Source organism: Lonchura striata, chromosome 20 (genome assembly GCF_050655825.1).
Source record: "Lonchura striata isolate lonStrDom1 chromosome 20, ASM5065582v1, whole genome shotgun sequence".
NCBI classification, from domain to species: domain Eukaryota; kingdom Metazoa; phylum Chordata; class Aves; order Passeriformes; family Estrildidae; genus Lonchura; species Lonchura striata.
The window spans coordinates 3,801,434-3,816,969 of record NC_140722.1 but is presented as its reverse complement, the minus strand read 5'-3'; the positions used below and the strand labels follow the sequence as shown (position 1 = coordinate 3,816,969).

The following is a 15,536-nucleotide window of genomic DNA, read 5'->3' as shown; positions in this document are numbered from 1 at the left end:
CACTGACCCCATGCTGCCCCACAGGACCTGCAGATCGAGCTGGATGACACCCAGCGCCACAACGACGACCTGAAGGAGCAGGTGGGTGCCCTGGAGCGCCGCAACAACCTGCTGCTGGCAGAGGTGGAGGAGCTGCGGGCAGCACTGGAGCAGGCGGAGAGGAGCAGGAAGCTGGCAGAGCAGGAGCTGCTGGAGACCACCGAGAGGGTCACCCTGCTCCACTCCCAGGTGAGGCACTGCCAAGTCCCATGCCTGCACTGGTGGGAGAGCCAGGAGTCTGTCCAGCCTTGGTCACACTGAACTTGCTCTGTGTGCAGAACATGGGTCTGATCAACCAAAAGAAGAAGCTGGAGGCAGATGTCTCCCAGCTGAGCAACGAGGTGGAGGATGCAGTGCAGGAGTGTCGCAACGCCGAGGAGAAGGCAAAGAAGGCCATCACGGATGTAAGAGAGTGGCGGGGACTGTGGCGTGGGTCTCACATCTCCACTGAGCCCCTGGCCTGGCAGGGCTGCCTGGCCTTGAGGTGATGTCCCCCTGCTCTTGGCCTCACAGGCTGCCATGATGGCAGAGGAGCTGAAGAAGGAGCAGGACACGAGCGCACACCTGGAGCGCATGAAGAAGAACATGGAGCAGACCATCAAGGACCTGCAGATGCGTCTGGACGAGGCAGAGCAGATTGCTCTCAAGGGGGGCAAGAAGCAGATCCAGAAGCTGGAGGCCAGGGTGAGACAGTAGGGACAGATCTCTGGCTGTGTCTTCAGGAGCCAACTCCTGGGGCTGCCCCAGTCCCCGTGGCACCAGACTCTGCCCCATCCTCTGAGGACAGGTTGTGCCTCTGGAGGACCAGGGGACAGTCCTCAGGTTGGGCCCTGCTCAGGATGGTTTTAACCTCTACTGAGGCTTCTGTGATCTGGGAAAGTGGCTTGGCTGTAGCTGGGCTGGCACTGGTGCTTGGGAGCCAAGTGCTGAGCCAGTCTGTGCCCCTGCAGGTGCGGGAGCTGGAGGGAGAGCTGGATGCGGAGCAGAAGAAGATGGCAGAGGCCCAGAAGGGCATTCGCAAATACGAGCGCAGGATCAAGGAGCTGAGCTACCAGGTACAGCAGTTCTGGACACGGGTCCAGCCCTGGTCCAGCAGCACCTGGCACGCTTCTCTTTGCTTGGCCTCATGTTACCCAAGAACCCATCCACAAAGCCCAGCCCAGCCCAGGCTTCTTCTGGGCTCTGCGTGGGCATTGACAACAACTGCACAAGCTTCTCCATGTCACAGTGTCCTCTCCCTGCTCTGGGTCCTCCTGCCCATTCCCAGCACCTCCTGAGCTGGGTGATGGGACACAAGCGGGGACTAAGACACGGGTGCTGTGACACCAAGCTGGGCTGGTGGGGCAGGCTGGTGCTGTGTTTGTGAGCTGGCACCACTGGGACCCTGATAAAGGTGGAGGTGAGGGGCTGCTGGGGTCTGGCTAAGGAGCTGGGGCACTTGCAGGCTGAGGAAGACCGGAAGAACCTGGCTCGGATGCAGGACCTGATTGACAAGCTGCAGAGCAAGGTCAAGAGCTACAAGCGCCAGTTTGAGGAGGCGGTAAGTGCCCATCACTGCTCTGGGACAGGGCACAGGGCTGCCCCTCCCTGGCACTGCCTGCCATGGCTGCCAGGGGATGTGACAGCACTGTGGGGAGCTTGAAGCTGTCCCCTATGCCCCATGCCCCCTCACTCCCCTCTCCCTACGCAGGAGCAGCAGGCCAACTCCAACCTGGTGAAGTACCGCAAGGTGCAGCACGAGCTGGACGACGCCGAGGAACGCGCCGACATCGCCGAGACCCAGGTCAACAAACTGCGCGCCCGCACCAGGGACGTCGTCATCTCCAAGGTGGGCACTCCTGGATGGGAGCGTGGGGAGGTGGGCACGGCTCCTGCCAGCCCCGGGGCCAGGGGAGTGACCACAGAGCCGCAGGCATAGCCGGCTGTGGCACTGCTGCCTCAGCTCCCGCTGATGCTGGCGCTGAAGGGGGGCAGAGTGCTCCTGCCCCCAGATCCCTCCTCTCACCAAAGCCCTTTGGGGATTTTTTCCAGCATTAGGAGCCCGGCTGCCCTGCCCTGTCCCAGCTGCTGCTGTAGGTTGGAGGCAAGTGGCTGCAACAGTCACTGTCAGCTTTGCACTGCATGAATAAACGTAGATCTGCCAGGATTGGCTCTGTCGTGTGTCACAGGGTAACCAGGGCCTTGGCCTCTGCCCCTGGGGTCTTGGGGAGCATTTTCCACAGGGAGGCATGGGCAGGAGAGGAGCTCAGTCCTCCCTCTCCCAGCTCTATGGCCCTGGCTTGGGCTGGGTTTGGGGAAAAGAGCCCTTTACCTCCCCACCAGAACACATCTAACTGCAGGGGACCAAAGCTCAGCCACTATTCCTGGGAACATAAAGCCCCTGATACAGCCCTGGAGGGGGTTATGGCTTTGGCAAAGGCACTGGAAAGAAAAGACACCTCCACTCATTTCTTTAAAATAGATTTCTTTAATAGTTTCCATTTAATACGTTTATTTGCAGTTAGCAAATCTGCATTAATCAGGGCAGCAGGAACTTCAGCAATCCATGGGGACAGTGCACACTTCCAGAGGTATTTGTTAGTGCCAGGGCTCCCACCTCCCTCCATCCCAGCCCAGAGCCCGTTGGCACCTCCATGGGTCTGGTCCCTCTCACCATGAGATTGTTGTGGCATCTGGCATGGACAGACATCCCAAAGGAACGTGGCCCCAGTTGGGATTTGCCTGTGACCCTCTGTGCACTGGGGCAGAGCCTTTTCCCTGGAGCCCAGCACGCTCCACCCCTGGAGGAGCTGCCAGGGGTTTTTTCCCTGTGCCCTTCTCTGCCCAGTCAGCCCAAAAGCAAAGCCCAGCCTGTGCTCCCAGGCCTGGGAGGACCCCCAGAGATGGTGTGGGCTCAGCTCAGCTTCCCCCAGGCCCATGGGCAGGGCCAGAGGCAGCTCGGCCCCAAGCTGTCTTTAAAATACAGATGGGAGTGAGACTGCAGAGTTACAGCAGCAATCAGTGGATGCACCAATTAACTACACTGTGGAAAAGGCATCCCTTAACTTAAAAGCCTTTTAATTTGAAGCATTTATTTTAAGTGTACATCTATTACAGTTAAGAAGAAGCAAAGATACACCAAAAACACAAATACCCAAGAACAAAAAAAGTACAGGTGAGAAAGAAACGAGCTGAGGGGAGGGAGGGGCAGGGTGGGGGTGACCTAGCGAGGAACAGAGGTGAAGCTGCCATGGCCAGAAGCTCCCCAGGGTACCCTCAGCAGAGCAGGATGCAGGATCCCCAGGATCCCCAGGAGCTCCTGCAAGGCTCCAGCTCTATGCACAAGCTCTGACCACCCTGTGAGCCCACAGCAGGACACTGAGGTGTGGGATAAGAGAAAGGAGAAGGGAGATGTTCAGAGACAAGTCCTACTCCTGGGGTTGGAGCCTCTTTCACTCCCCCAGCCCCAGCACAAGGAGCCTCAGGGTTTCATGCTGCTGGCAACAATGAGACAAAAGGCTGCAGCTCTGGGACATCCTCACCTCTTCAGAGCCTGGACAGAGCTGAAGTCGTCTCGTCAAATAAATTAGAAAATGTTAAAAAAATCCAGATGTGTGTTTCAAAACTGGTTTCTTTTAGTTGTAGCTGCAGGACACGTTTCTGACTTAAATGTAGTGGCTTAAGTGTAGCATATCTCATTCCTGGGTATTGGAATGTGTTGGAGCGACATGGTGTTGGTGAGCAGGCAGGGCACATGCAGGCTTGGCAATCAAGACTGCCAAAACCCCACTCCCCCTTTCCAACATATCCTACAAAGTTACTGTCAACCAGGAGTGTTTATTCCCAGCATTTAACACATTCTCATTAAAACAGATCCAGGAAAAAAAGGACATCTCCAGTAAATATTGCACTTTCAAGATTAATGTGTCTGTTGATACTAAGGGCTGAAAGCAGAGACTGACATAAGACTTCCAGGCATAGCAGGTTAACATCAAGAGCAATGGTCCTGAAAAGGATTTTAAAACCAGGTTAGTTACCCAAGAAGGGACAAGCCGCAAGTTTAAAAAATTAGTACATTTTAATGCTAGTGCTCCATGAAAAAGCCAACCCCTGTTGCAATTCCACCACTGCTGAAATGTCTCTGTTCTCCAGCACTGTGAAACGCCTCCAGATAGGAAGGATCTGCAGGAAGGACAGCAGGAGCAGAGGTTCTCTCCTAATGCACAGACAGATTTAGTACCAAATGATCCAAAAGGCGATGGTAAAGAAGTGACTGGATCTGGGGCTCTCAGGAATTAAAAGCACACACACGCACACACACTCATGCTCTAACCAAGCCCAAAGCCCTGATTCCAAAGCCCAGCGGAAGAGTTAACACCCGCAGGGAGTGCTCGTGGTGGCTTTGCACGTGGCTGGTGGTAGGGTCCTGCTCAGATGGGCTCCTCAGACCTCACACCTGGAGGGTAACTGCTGTGCTTTTTGACTTGCTCGTCCTGGCAGCCCTGAGAAAGCCATACCTCAGCCAGCACACACAGAGAAGAGAACCCTCACGTCAGCAAAACCCCTTCCGCCAGCCCCGCCGGACTGGGAGAGAGGGGAAAAAAAATAATACAGGCTGGTTTGTGCAGGTGATTAACTTTATCCCAGAACAACTGGAAGATACATCCCTGAATGTGTTGCCCAGAGAGCTGTCCGAGTCTCAGAGGTCAGAGCTGGGGCCGGCGGGGGCAGGGGCCGGCGCTCCGCAGCTCCCAGCCGCACTCGCTGCGCGTCCCCTCCGAGCTGTCCGTCAGCAGCGGCAGGCGGGAATCACTCCTCGGAGAAGTCTCTGTCAATGTCCATGTAGGCCTCGTCGATGTAGCTGACTATGGCACAGGGGGATGTCCGGTCCGGACTGAGCAGTATCGAAACAGTCTCTTTCCAGTAGGTAAAACTAATACAGGAGCTCTGTGGGCACAGAAACAGGGGGGTCAGTGGAGGCCACAGCAGGGAACATCTCCCAGAGCTGAGAATCACTTCTTGTTCAGCCCGAGCTGCCCAGCACCACAGTGTGACCAACACTTTGGGCTCCCCACTCTGCCCTCCCTCCTTCAACATCCAGCCCTCCCAGCAGAAGGGTTGGGTGTTGAACAACTACACCTGCGGGGACGCTGGACTCCAGGACTGTTTGGATGGATGGAGATGAGAGATCTCTGAAGGCTGCTCTCAGAATATATGGTTTATTAGAGAGGGTGAAAGGCCCTGCTTGGAGTCACCAGACGCAACACGTGGCAGGCCTTGGGGGAAGGGAGAGGCAAGGGGTAGGGGGAGATTAGAGAGGATCCCAAGAAGAAGCTCCAGAAGGAGCGTCTGGCTCCTCAGGGAGCCCTTATCAGGGGTTTCAAGGTGGGCTGGAACAAGACTTAGGCCAATGGGGTCACAGACATCTGATGTTTCAGGGGAGGGTTACAGGTGTGGGATGAAGCACACACTGTCCACTTGACCCTTGGACCTATCTGTAGGTAAGGGCATCGTTCAACCAGAAGGGGGGATTGTCTTCATCCTGGCTGTACTATTGTTTTCTACTTGTTCAGTAACTAAGGTTTGGTATCTCAAAACTTGTTACCATCTCAATCTCTGTATTTTCTAAGTCTTTTACCAGGCAATTATATTTATAAGGCTTTCCTATTTCATCTTCCCCAACATCACCCTCTACAACCAGCTGCCCACTCTCCAGATGCAGACAAGGACTCCCAGTGCCTCTGGCAGCACAGGGTGACCCCAGCCTGCCTGGGGTCCAGTATACCCAGAATCCCAAACTTCTCCTCTGCTGTCCAGTCCCAACACAAACTGGGAGCCTGTGGTGCCACAGATAAGCCAATGCTGGAAGTAGCTCCCACTCCCAAGATGACACAGAAACCAACACACTCCCTGTTCACAGCCCTCCTGCATTATTCCCTCAAAGCCAAAAGGCCACCCTGGCAGCCCAACACCAGACCACATGTGCCAAAAGTAACTGGATAGTTGGTTATTTCTACCCACCAGTGACCAGGACAAACCAGCTCTGGCACAGAAACGTGCAGGCTGCTCCCCTGGCTTCCAGCAGCTACATCAGATATTCTTCCTGCACTGTTTGCAACACCAGGAAGAGGGAACAGTCTGGCTAAGGTGCTAACTACTCTGCAACCTGGATTCTGTCCCTCCCTGGCCATCCTGCCAGCCCTGCCTCTCCACCCCACTGGCAAGTCTCACTTCTGTGTGCCAGGGCCAAGACCCCAGGCTCTGTTTCCAGTGTGTTCCAGCACCTGCCTCGTGTGAAAAGCACCACAGAGTTACACCGGGGGCAGAACTTCCTCCCTTCTTTCCCTTCCCAACCTCCCACTTTTGCAGGGGACTGGCAGACAGGTGCTGCTGTGATTGACTCCTGCCATGCTAAGAGGGTCACATACATTTTCTAAGCAGGTGCTGTCTTTATCCTTGTTGAGGTAATGCTGCTGCCAGAATCGCAGGAGGCTGTGGAAGTTGTTCAGGATGAAGCCAGGGTATTTTTCTGTGTATTCCATCTGTTGCAAGGTGCGCAGGTAAAAAGGGAGTTTTTCTTTCCTTCGGGCCAGCATTAGGATAACTAAACTTGTGTTCAAACAACTGACATTTTCCTGGAAGTAAAAATGACACAGCAAAAAAATATAAATACCAAGATACCTGTTGTATACACGTCCCTATAAAACAAGCCCGTGGAAAGCACACAGTGGAAGTGTTCCTGCACACAGCAAGGAAAAAGGGACATGGGTGTCCTCCAAGAAAACCAGGCTCCTCCCTGCTCCCAGCCCTGCTCACCACTCCAGTCCCAGTAAGGCAACTGCAAGGTCCCTGGCAGCTCTTTACCTGTGTAAGTGTCTGTACATGGATAATATTAATGAGACGGAAGAGGAAGGACATTCTCATGGACATCTGGGACATGTAGGACAGCAGGCGGCACTCGGACAGGACCTCTGCAACTGCAGCAAGAGGAGAAACACAATCACCAGCTGCTGGGGGCTCAGACACGCTGATCCAAGCACCTGGGCAGTAAGAACTGGTGCTCAAACCTTCCAGGTGGCATTTCTAACTCCCAAAGTCCAAGCCCAGATTTAAATAAACCATTATCACCAGTGAACAACCCCCAGGCCCAGCCCATTGCTTCCTGTTCACCTTTAGCATCAGACTGATTCTCAAACCGGTCCAGGGACAGCGTGATGCAGCGAACGAGCATGTTGGAGTCCACCAGAGAGCTGTTGATCTGATTTAAAAATATCTGGAACTGAACAGAAACACTTTTTAGTCTTGAATTTAAAAGATTTAAATATATTAATACTCAGGATCATCACCTTTTTGTTATCTCTAACAAGGGAAGAGGAGACATCACTCCAGCTCTGCCTCACCCCGCCCAAGCCAACACTGGCACCGAGGGCTGACCAAAGATCCCTTAAAAACACTATGGAATGGGAAAATGCCATCCTGGCATCCCTAAAATGTCTTTTGAGGCTATGTCACTCCATTGAAAGTGAGATTTCATACAGCATTTGTTTTGAAAGAGGAGGAATTCCTGCAGCTCCATGTTTTCCTACATTGATTTTGTATAAGCAGACAGCGCTAGGGAGGAATACAGTGAGGGAGTCACACAGAATGAGAACTAAACCCAGCCAGAGATCAATAAACAGGAAGCACAGAGGAAATATAGACATTCTCTAGAACGTTTGAATTCATTTACTAGAGAAAAAAAATAAGAGATAGTTTTCTTTTAAATATATTTATACATCCCTTCTCCAAGGTCTACCAGACTTAACAGCAATGAGAGAAAAATGACAGTAGCAAAAGCAAAAGTATAAGGCCATTCAGAACCTACCCACCAGCTGATGTTAAATGTCAAAAGTACACAAGAGCATGAAACCACTTTGCATAGAGCTGTCCATTCATGTGCAGCTCAATTTTATAATTACATAAGCCATGGCTTCTTAAAACATCTCTAAGTTCAAATAACATCAAGTATCTACATCTGTTTGCAGTATCAAGTATTTAAAGCCTTATTCACAAAGGAATTCCCACTGCAAGCTCCAGTAAAAGATTTTTTGGAGCTGTCTCAATGTCCACAACTATCACTTAACCACAGATCTGGTGACTTCCCAGGAAATGTTCTGCTACTCTTGAGCCTGACCTTAGCCCTGATCATGGAACAGGACAGTGTTTACTGACCAGCTCAGCACTGTCTCAGGCAGCTGGAGCACTGTTGAAAACACTGAGGGACTATGGCAACTCACCCCTTAATGTTTATTGTGCCCCAAGCTCTAAAACCACACCAAACCCAAATTAATCCAAGTTTTAGTGTTATGTTTGGTTCTAAAAGGGTGTAATTTGAGCCATAGGGGCAGTTTTTACAAATATTTACCTTCTCATCTGTGTTGATATATTTGTTGAACCTCTTGAATGCATCAATATTGAATTTCATCAGCTCTCCCAGAAGGTCAAAGTAACTCTGAAGCACATCCCGTGACTTGCACTCACTATCAACAATGCAGTAGAGAATATGCTGGCAGGGGAGGAAAACATGTTATTGCCACAGCTTAGTCCTAGCCAGCAGCATAACACAGACTCTGATTTCATCAGTATTTAAAGCATTTATCTGCAAGTTCTTGGATGACTGAATGCCACAACACCAAACTAAAGACAACAATTCAGTTGAGTCTCCTGTTAAAATGAGCTCCCAGAGATGCAGGTTATACAAATGGCCACATGTGGCTCCCACAAGCAGAATTCACAGGTATTTTTTTAAAGTCTTCCCAGTATTTATCACAGTTACACATGAATAAGGGCCAGTTTTTCATTTATTATTATTGCTGCATCTATTGTGATTTCTCCAGTAAACTGAGACCCTGACTTATCTCCCTGTGTGTTTACTCCCCCACTACTGCAAGGGGGCAGCTTGAGTGGCCTTCATTTCCCCGCTGAGTTTTAAACCCAGCATAATATTTAACACTACATTTTTATCCACTTTTGGTTCACTGCAGATAAATCCTTTTTGACTGTCGTGGAGGATGCCTGACAGAAACTTCCTTACCTCCAGGAGTCCTCTCTTGAGGAGGAACATCTGGTCTGCATAGGAGGTGGTGCCTCGCAGAAAACTTTCAACTGCCCTTGCTTGCCAAAACCTGAGAAAGAGAAGAAAGGAGGTGTTAGTTTTGGAGCAAGGGAAGTACTTGATCACAACTGCAATTTCAATCCAGTTTTCTGATCTGTTTCATTCCACTCTGAAGCTGGAGTCAGACCTGCTGATCCTGCAGAAAATCACTGGATGTGATTTCTTCACACCTGCACTGCCACCACAGCACAACAAAGGCAGACCTTCCCACAGCCTATTCTCCAACATTCTCAGCTGCTCTGAGCTGGACAAAACCAAAGCTACATCCCAGGGGTCTCAAACACCTCATCACAGGCAAAGTGAACCCACCTGAAGGAGGATTCTGCTGGCTCCTTCTTCATGACCTGAAGCAGTCTGGTCAACAAACCTCTCTTCCCATCACAGACAAGGCTCCTGCAGCAGGTGAGAAATGACAGCTGAGTGGAAGGGCTGAGCAAGCACTGAGCACTGAATCCACTCACTGCTCCAGAGCTTTTGATGATCAAAATCTCAGTATTGAAGTACACAGCACAAATATTGTGCTAGCTCTACCAAGAGAGGAGTTCTCCTCACTGCCCTTGGTAAATATCTGCAACACAACTTCCAAATAAGTCCAAAATAAAAACTCTCTCTCAGAATTTTAATGATTTCAGAAATAGCAATTCACACCTTGTGTGAATCAAGAAATAGAAAAATAAAATACTACATTTGAGCTTAAGAATGAAAGAAACCCCATTTCCCCCCCCCCCCCCCTCAAAAAATGTAAAGGAAAGTCTAAATTCCATTTAGGAGGCAGAGCAGAGTATGGAAAGCTGTGTGCTACATTAGGCTGTAAAACTGCAATTTTACTTGTATCAAACAGCACCTTTGGTGGAGTATCCACCTGCATTAAACTCATACAGAAGTAATGCCTTGAACTCATGTATCAAGAAAAGCAACATGAAAACTAAATGCTAAGGGTGAAAAAAACCCCAAGTTCTTCCCAATTAGACACAGTATTATGATAATAACTGTAATCTAGAAATCCTCTTAGAGATTCCCTTTTGGAGTGAGGTAAATCTGCTCTGTGCAGACCAAGTCTCTGTTGATATCCTGGGAGTATTCTGACAAAATAAATTCTGCAAACAACCTTCCATCTGCTGAGCTTTATACACCAGAATCATGTATTAAAAGAGATTATTAGATCAAAACAGTGCATCTAACAGATACTCAAATGCAGCAGAAGTGATTCTGTAAGTGGTTTAACATGTTAATCTAATTTAGCTTATTCTGGTTATTAGCTGCTCTTAAAATACTCTGAGCAGACACTTGGATGTGTTCGTGCAGCCAGGAAATGGACATTTATGTGTGCACACACTGCTCCTGAATGCCAGAACTCAGCTTTAATAGCAGGAACAATTAAATTATTTGAAGGATCACAGTTTACTTTCCAGGTCTGTCTGCAATGGCTGACCGAGGAAGGTCAGACAAGCAGAGCCAGCACATCATAGTGAAGTCTGAGCCATGAACTCAAACCCCTCTCTTTAGGGGTTTTAAAGTTGCTTTTGTTTCTATAGCACCTTATTCTGAGCACGAGCACACCTGAGATTTGCTAATGACCAAAAACATCCCACAAACCTGGACACCTCCCACTGAAAGGAGACACTGAAATCAAAGTGTGGTGGACAGAGAGGTCGAACTAAACAGCTGATGCCAAACTTCCAGTCTAAGTGCTTCCAAAACTCTTAAATTCCTGACCAGCAGCCTGATCCCCTCTCACCTGTCAGTGTTGACCACTGCATCCACTTCAGGGATGTTGGCTTTATGGGAGATTGCACTCAGCTCATTCAGTTCCTGGCTGTTCAAAAGGAGATACTTGTTCCTAAAGCAGCCGGGGAGGAGGGGAGAAAAGCAAGATGAAATCAAAGGCAAAAATGCAATTTCATGAAAAGCAGAGCCACAGCTACAAGGGCTGCAGTACTGGGCAAACTGTTGAACCCTGGCTGCTCTTCACAGCATTCCCACTCTGCTCCCTGCTCCAGGCAAGCCAGCTGCAGCTTGGGAAGACCTCCTCCAAAATTTATCAAATACCACTTCCAACACTGACCAGCTTTGAGATGATGGCTCTTTGCTGACTTGTTTGGGATCTTGTGGTTTGTAAATATTTTCTTCTGCATAATGCTCATTAAAAAAAAAAAAAAATTCTAAGCAACATTTTGCTGAATTTCAGACCAAAATAAGTATGAAACAGCAAACTTTTTCACAGCTTCCTGAAGTTTTTCTCTACCCTATAGTGATTGTGCTTTTTAAGTAATAAATCTCTTTCTAAGTAAGAAAGCAGAAACTGTCATAAAAGGACTCGGTCATCCTGGTATTTTATTATCTGAACAAACTTTACCCTGGAAATATTTAAAAACATCATGAAAAGTAAAGATGCAAATAAAAATGGATATAGATCCCAGGAATGTACATGAATTCTTTATCAAATACTGAACTTTTCATAATGAAAATAAATTATTTTGTCTATAAAGTGAACTAACTGCAGAATAAATCTGACACAGTAGAAATGTTGCCCAATGGCAGTGTGCTCCATGAGAGTCCTCCTGCTCCCAAGTGTTCAAAGTCAGACAGCAAAGATTCCTTCTCAGGAAAGCTCAGGGGGCAGAGGATGCAGTGGTGAGTGTGAGGTTCCTTTTTACTTCCAACACTCTCATCAGAGTAGTGCTCTTGTGTACAGCCTCCTATCAGAACTCAAAATGTCCCTCAGACATTTTTAGAAGTTCCAAGCCCAAGACAGAAGCATTTAAAACCCTAGCTGAAAACAGCTGTAATTTTAAATTTAAGCCATGAAATGATTTACCAACTTCACAAGAGAGAAAAAAAGTCACAAAAAATTAGATATTATAGTAGAAATAATCACAAAGTAAAAAGAAAAATTTTTTAGTACTGTACAGAAGAATTTTAATACCTATACAAAGACAAAAAAATTTAAGCCAGTCCTATCATTCCTCTTTCTTCTTCCTTACCTCCATATTTTTAATAATGTTAGCACTCACAAAATAGTTTAAAATAGAAAAACACCATTTAATATAAATAATAAGTATTAAAAAAAACTGTAAACATTTATCACATAATGTACCATATAAAAGATAACAACTGCCAAAAGAAAAAAAAAAAAAATCAAAAATATTTGTACCTTTACCTAAACTACTAACCAAACCACAACAATCTAACAAAGCAATCTTTTAAATAACTTACAATAAACTACCTTAAAACCAAACAACAAAAAACTACTAAGCCTTTCTTTAAAAAAAAAAAAAATTTCCACCATACAAAGTCACCCCAAACGAAAATAATCTTCAACAGCTTCCTTTGATGTGGACTGAACAGGTTTCTGCAATGAGAACAGAGCCCTTCTCTCCCTGCAATACACATCTCTGCAAATCTGGTTTGGACACAATTTCACTGAATGAATATCAGCATAAGTGTACTTTGCTCTCATCTTGTCCTCAGTTAACTCTGTGTTATCTGTGATTTCACAGAAAGTTTGTGTTATTATTTAAACCCCCCAAACAGATTCTACACATTCCACTTGCTCAAATGTTACAGCTGGGAGCTGTTTTCTGCTCAAACAAGCCTGAGATCTTTGTAGCAGCTGCTTAAGTAGTAACATCACCTGAGAGATTTTACTGGAAAACCTGGAGCAATTCCCAGGCAAACAATGTCTTGCATGAAGGATTTACAACAGGTCAGCATTCCCTCCCTATGTCCAGCAGCTCTGCATTCTCAAAGCTAATATTCCACAATCAAAAAGGCTGAGATTTGAAATCTATCCAACAGGACTAAAATCCTGCACAAAACTACCAGCCTGGCTCTAGGAATGAGCAGCACCTCAAGTGCAACATGCCTCTCACACAGGAGTTTGTGAGGAAGTGGAACCACCTCCCAGGACTGAATGAGAGCAACAGGAACAGATGGAATGCAGGTTGCAATTCCACAAGTCTTAAACAAAACCAGCAGCACAGCACTAAATATTAAATAACCCCAAGCAAACTGCACCACCCCTCCTACTATTCCAGCACACCCAAGTTTTCCTAAGGATTTATTTTGAAGACAGACAGGAGATTTCTTCCTATTTCCCTGGCTCACTGTCAGCTCTGGGTAGAAGGCAAAAAAGAAGAAAGCTGCCTCCTTATTCCTTCAGTCAGAAAGTGTTAACTCATCCTGTACATGTTTCAGCTCATCTCAACACAAAACAAAATGGGTTGGGTTTAACCACACCAGACATATTCAGACATGCCCACCACAGAGCAAATTCTTAAGCTGTTACAGCAAGAGCTGAAAGGAGCATGAAGTTTAGGGACAGTATAATATTCTCTTCATGTGGAGACTGCCCTGTGCCCAGGACACCTGGAACCACAGCCAGACAAACAGCACCAAGCCACAACCCACCACCCCTTCTCATACTCACTCATGATGGTCACTGAAGCTCTGAAGAAGCCTCAAGAATTGTATTTTTAAAGTAATGTCCTAAAACGAGACAAGAGAGGTGAAAAAAAAAATCATTGCTTTAGAATTTTTGGTTATCATTAGTTACCAAGCAGGTATGAAACAGCTGAATGGAAAACCTTTCCAAATCAAACCCCTTTGGACAGCAGAACAAGTGACGGGACAAATGGAGAGGCTGCACTTCCCAAAACAGAAGTGGAGATTGCCTCCAAGCCTATGCACATAACAGGTAATAATTCCTTCTCACTGCAAAGGCAAAAAAGCTTTTAATTGTATGGATCAATTCAGAATGTCTAGGTTGGGAAAGAAAAAAAATAATAAAAGAGTCCAATGTAAAACCCAACCCCCTAAACCTGACTGTGGCACAATTTGTACTCTGCGCCTCTCCTAGGTATCATTTCTTTGAATTTTGGTTGTCTTCTACCTCTGGCCTCCAGGGTCCAGATATTTACTTTTTCAGTTCCAAAAATGGACATGTTCCTTAAAATCAACAAACTAATTAGGAGAGAAGGGAGAGGCTAAATTGGCTTTGCTACAATGCTAACATGAGCCAAGATAAGACTTCAGTGAAATCAGTAATCCCCCAAAATCTGAATGCTACCACATCTCAAGTCATTGATGATACAAACACCCAGTTATTCAGCACAGCTCCTCAGAATTGTGTGCCAGGATGAAAATCCACTACAGAAGTGCAGAGGTTCCTCACCGGGCTGCAGTCACAGTTCTGGTTGTGTCCATGCAGAACCAGGGCCGAGGCTGAGTGCTTCCTCCAGATGAGTTTGTCAAACAGGTTATTGAGGCCAGGAATGAGTCTGAACTCTGCTATCATTTTATGAACCTGGGAACAAGAGAGGTACAAACACGTCTGCTGCAGCTCAAACACAGATTTAATGTAGCCTGCAAACAGATGGGCACAGTGGTTTCATTCTCTGACAAAAGGATGTGAATTCTTGTCTCAAACACCAAGTGTTTGTGTTAACCACAGGGCAGCAGTTTCCATTTGGTGGATGTGAACAGAAAACAGACATTTCAGGATAAAGTTCTTCACCAGTGCTTCAATTAACCACTGTGTCTCTGGAAGCAGCTTTGGGCATCAGGACATCACTCCTAGCACACTGAAAATGCATCTACACCAAACAGCTGAGCTGGGGATATTCTGCAGCCACTCAATCCCCTGAGTGTCCTTTCCCTTTGCAGACACACAGCTGCAGCCCAGGCAGCTCTGATGACAACAAAACCCATCCATATTGGTTTTGTTCTCGTGACCTGAGCAGGAGTCCTGAGCAGAGTCCAGCAGAATACAATCACACCACACTACTCCTTCAGGTTAAAGAGAAGCTGAACTTTAGAGAAAAAAAATATCAAATTGCTCAGGTTCATTATCAGCCTGCCTGGTACATCTTTTTTATTCATATAAAAAACCTAATAATTTTGGTGCGAACAGCTGTTTAATACCTTCAGTCCAAGCTGGGATACTTTTGATGTAAGGAATTTAGAAGATGAGGAGTAAAGGAAACAGAAAGCTGTATTATTAGCTGTAGGCTTACTACAAGCATTATTCCTTGAGATGTGGTTTCAAATGAAAACCACATGACTGGAATATACAACAGTTTGCAAAAATTAAGTGTCCAAGTAATGGACATGTTCCTTAAAATCAACACACACAATTACTTAAAAATACCCCAGGTTGTCCCATGATCCAGAACTGTAACCATCAGCATTTCAAGCAGATCAATCTACTTTGCTCTATTTACTCATATACCTGAATGAATCAAAATATCTGAAGCTGATGCTGATTTACAGGTTTTAGTTCTAGTCTGCAGCACAGCTGATGGCTTTTTGCACTCCTCTTGGCTGTAGCCACCAGCTGTCCCACCTTGATGGAAGTCACATTCCT

General features: G+C 47.1%; 2 protein-coding genes across 5 annotated transcripts in view; one reads left to right on the top strand and one right to left on the bottom strand.

The window, feature by feature from the left end:
• The window catches only part of MYH7B (myosin heavy chain 7B), a 29,235-nt gene extending 27,031 nt beyond the window's left edge, over positions 1–2,204 (top strand). For 2 of the 4 annotated variants that reach the window (XM_085557958.1, XM_085557957.1), the window contains 6 exons: positions 25–228; positions 318–443; positions 553–723; positions 990–1,094; positions 1,484–1,579; positions 1,730–2,199. In XM_085557958.1, coding sequence (XP_085414084.1) covers positions 25–228; positions 318–443; positions 553–723; positions 990–1,094; positions 1,484–1,579; positions 1,730–1,957 — 930 coding nt within the window. In that variant the 3' untranslated portion in view covers positions 1,958–2,199. Of the gene's footprint in view, positions 1–24; positions 229–317; positions 444–552; positions 724–989; positions 1,095–1,483; positions 1,580–1,729 lie in introns of all 4 variants that reach the window. The other 2 variants (XM_085557959.1, XM_085557960.1) reach the window with 2 other exon arrangements.
• A 282-nt stretch (positions 2,205–2,486) lies between these two features.
• TRPC4AP (transient receptor potential cation channel subfamily C member 4 associated protein) overlaps positions 2,487–15,536 on the bottom strand; it is a 36,746-nt gene continuing 23,696 nt past the window's right edge. Inside the window, exons 10-19 of the mRNA XM_085557956.1 lie at positions 14,346–14,477; positions 13,602–13,660; positions 10,911–11,012; positions 9,482–9,565; positions 9,092–9,182; positions 8,423–8,563; positions 7,189–7,297; positions 6,883–6,995; positions 6,447–6,653; positions 2,487–4,965 (exon numbers count right to left, since the gene is read on the bottom strand). Of these exons, the coding sequence (XP_085414082.1) occupies positions 4,828–4,965; positions 6,447–6,653; positions 6,883–6,995; positions 7,189–7,297; positions 8,423–8,563; positions 9,092–9,182; positions 9,482–9,565; positions 10,911–11,012; positions 13,602–13,660; positions 14,346–14,477 (1,176 nt within the window). The 3' untranslated portion in view covers positions 2,487–4,827. The remainder of the gene's footprint in view (positions 4,966–6,446; positions 6,654–6,882; positions 6,996–7,188; positions 7,298–8,422; positions 8,564–9,091; positions 9,183–9,481; positions 9,566–10,910; positions 11,013–13,601; positions 13,661–14,345; positions 14,478–15,536) is intronic.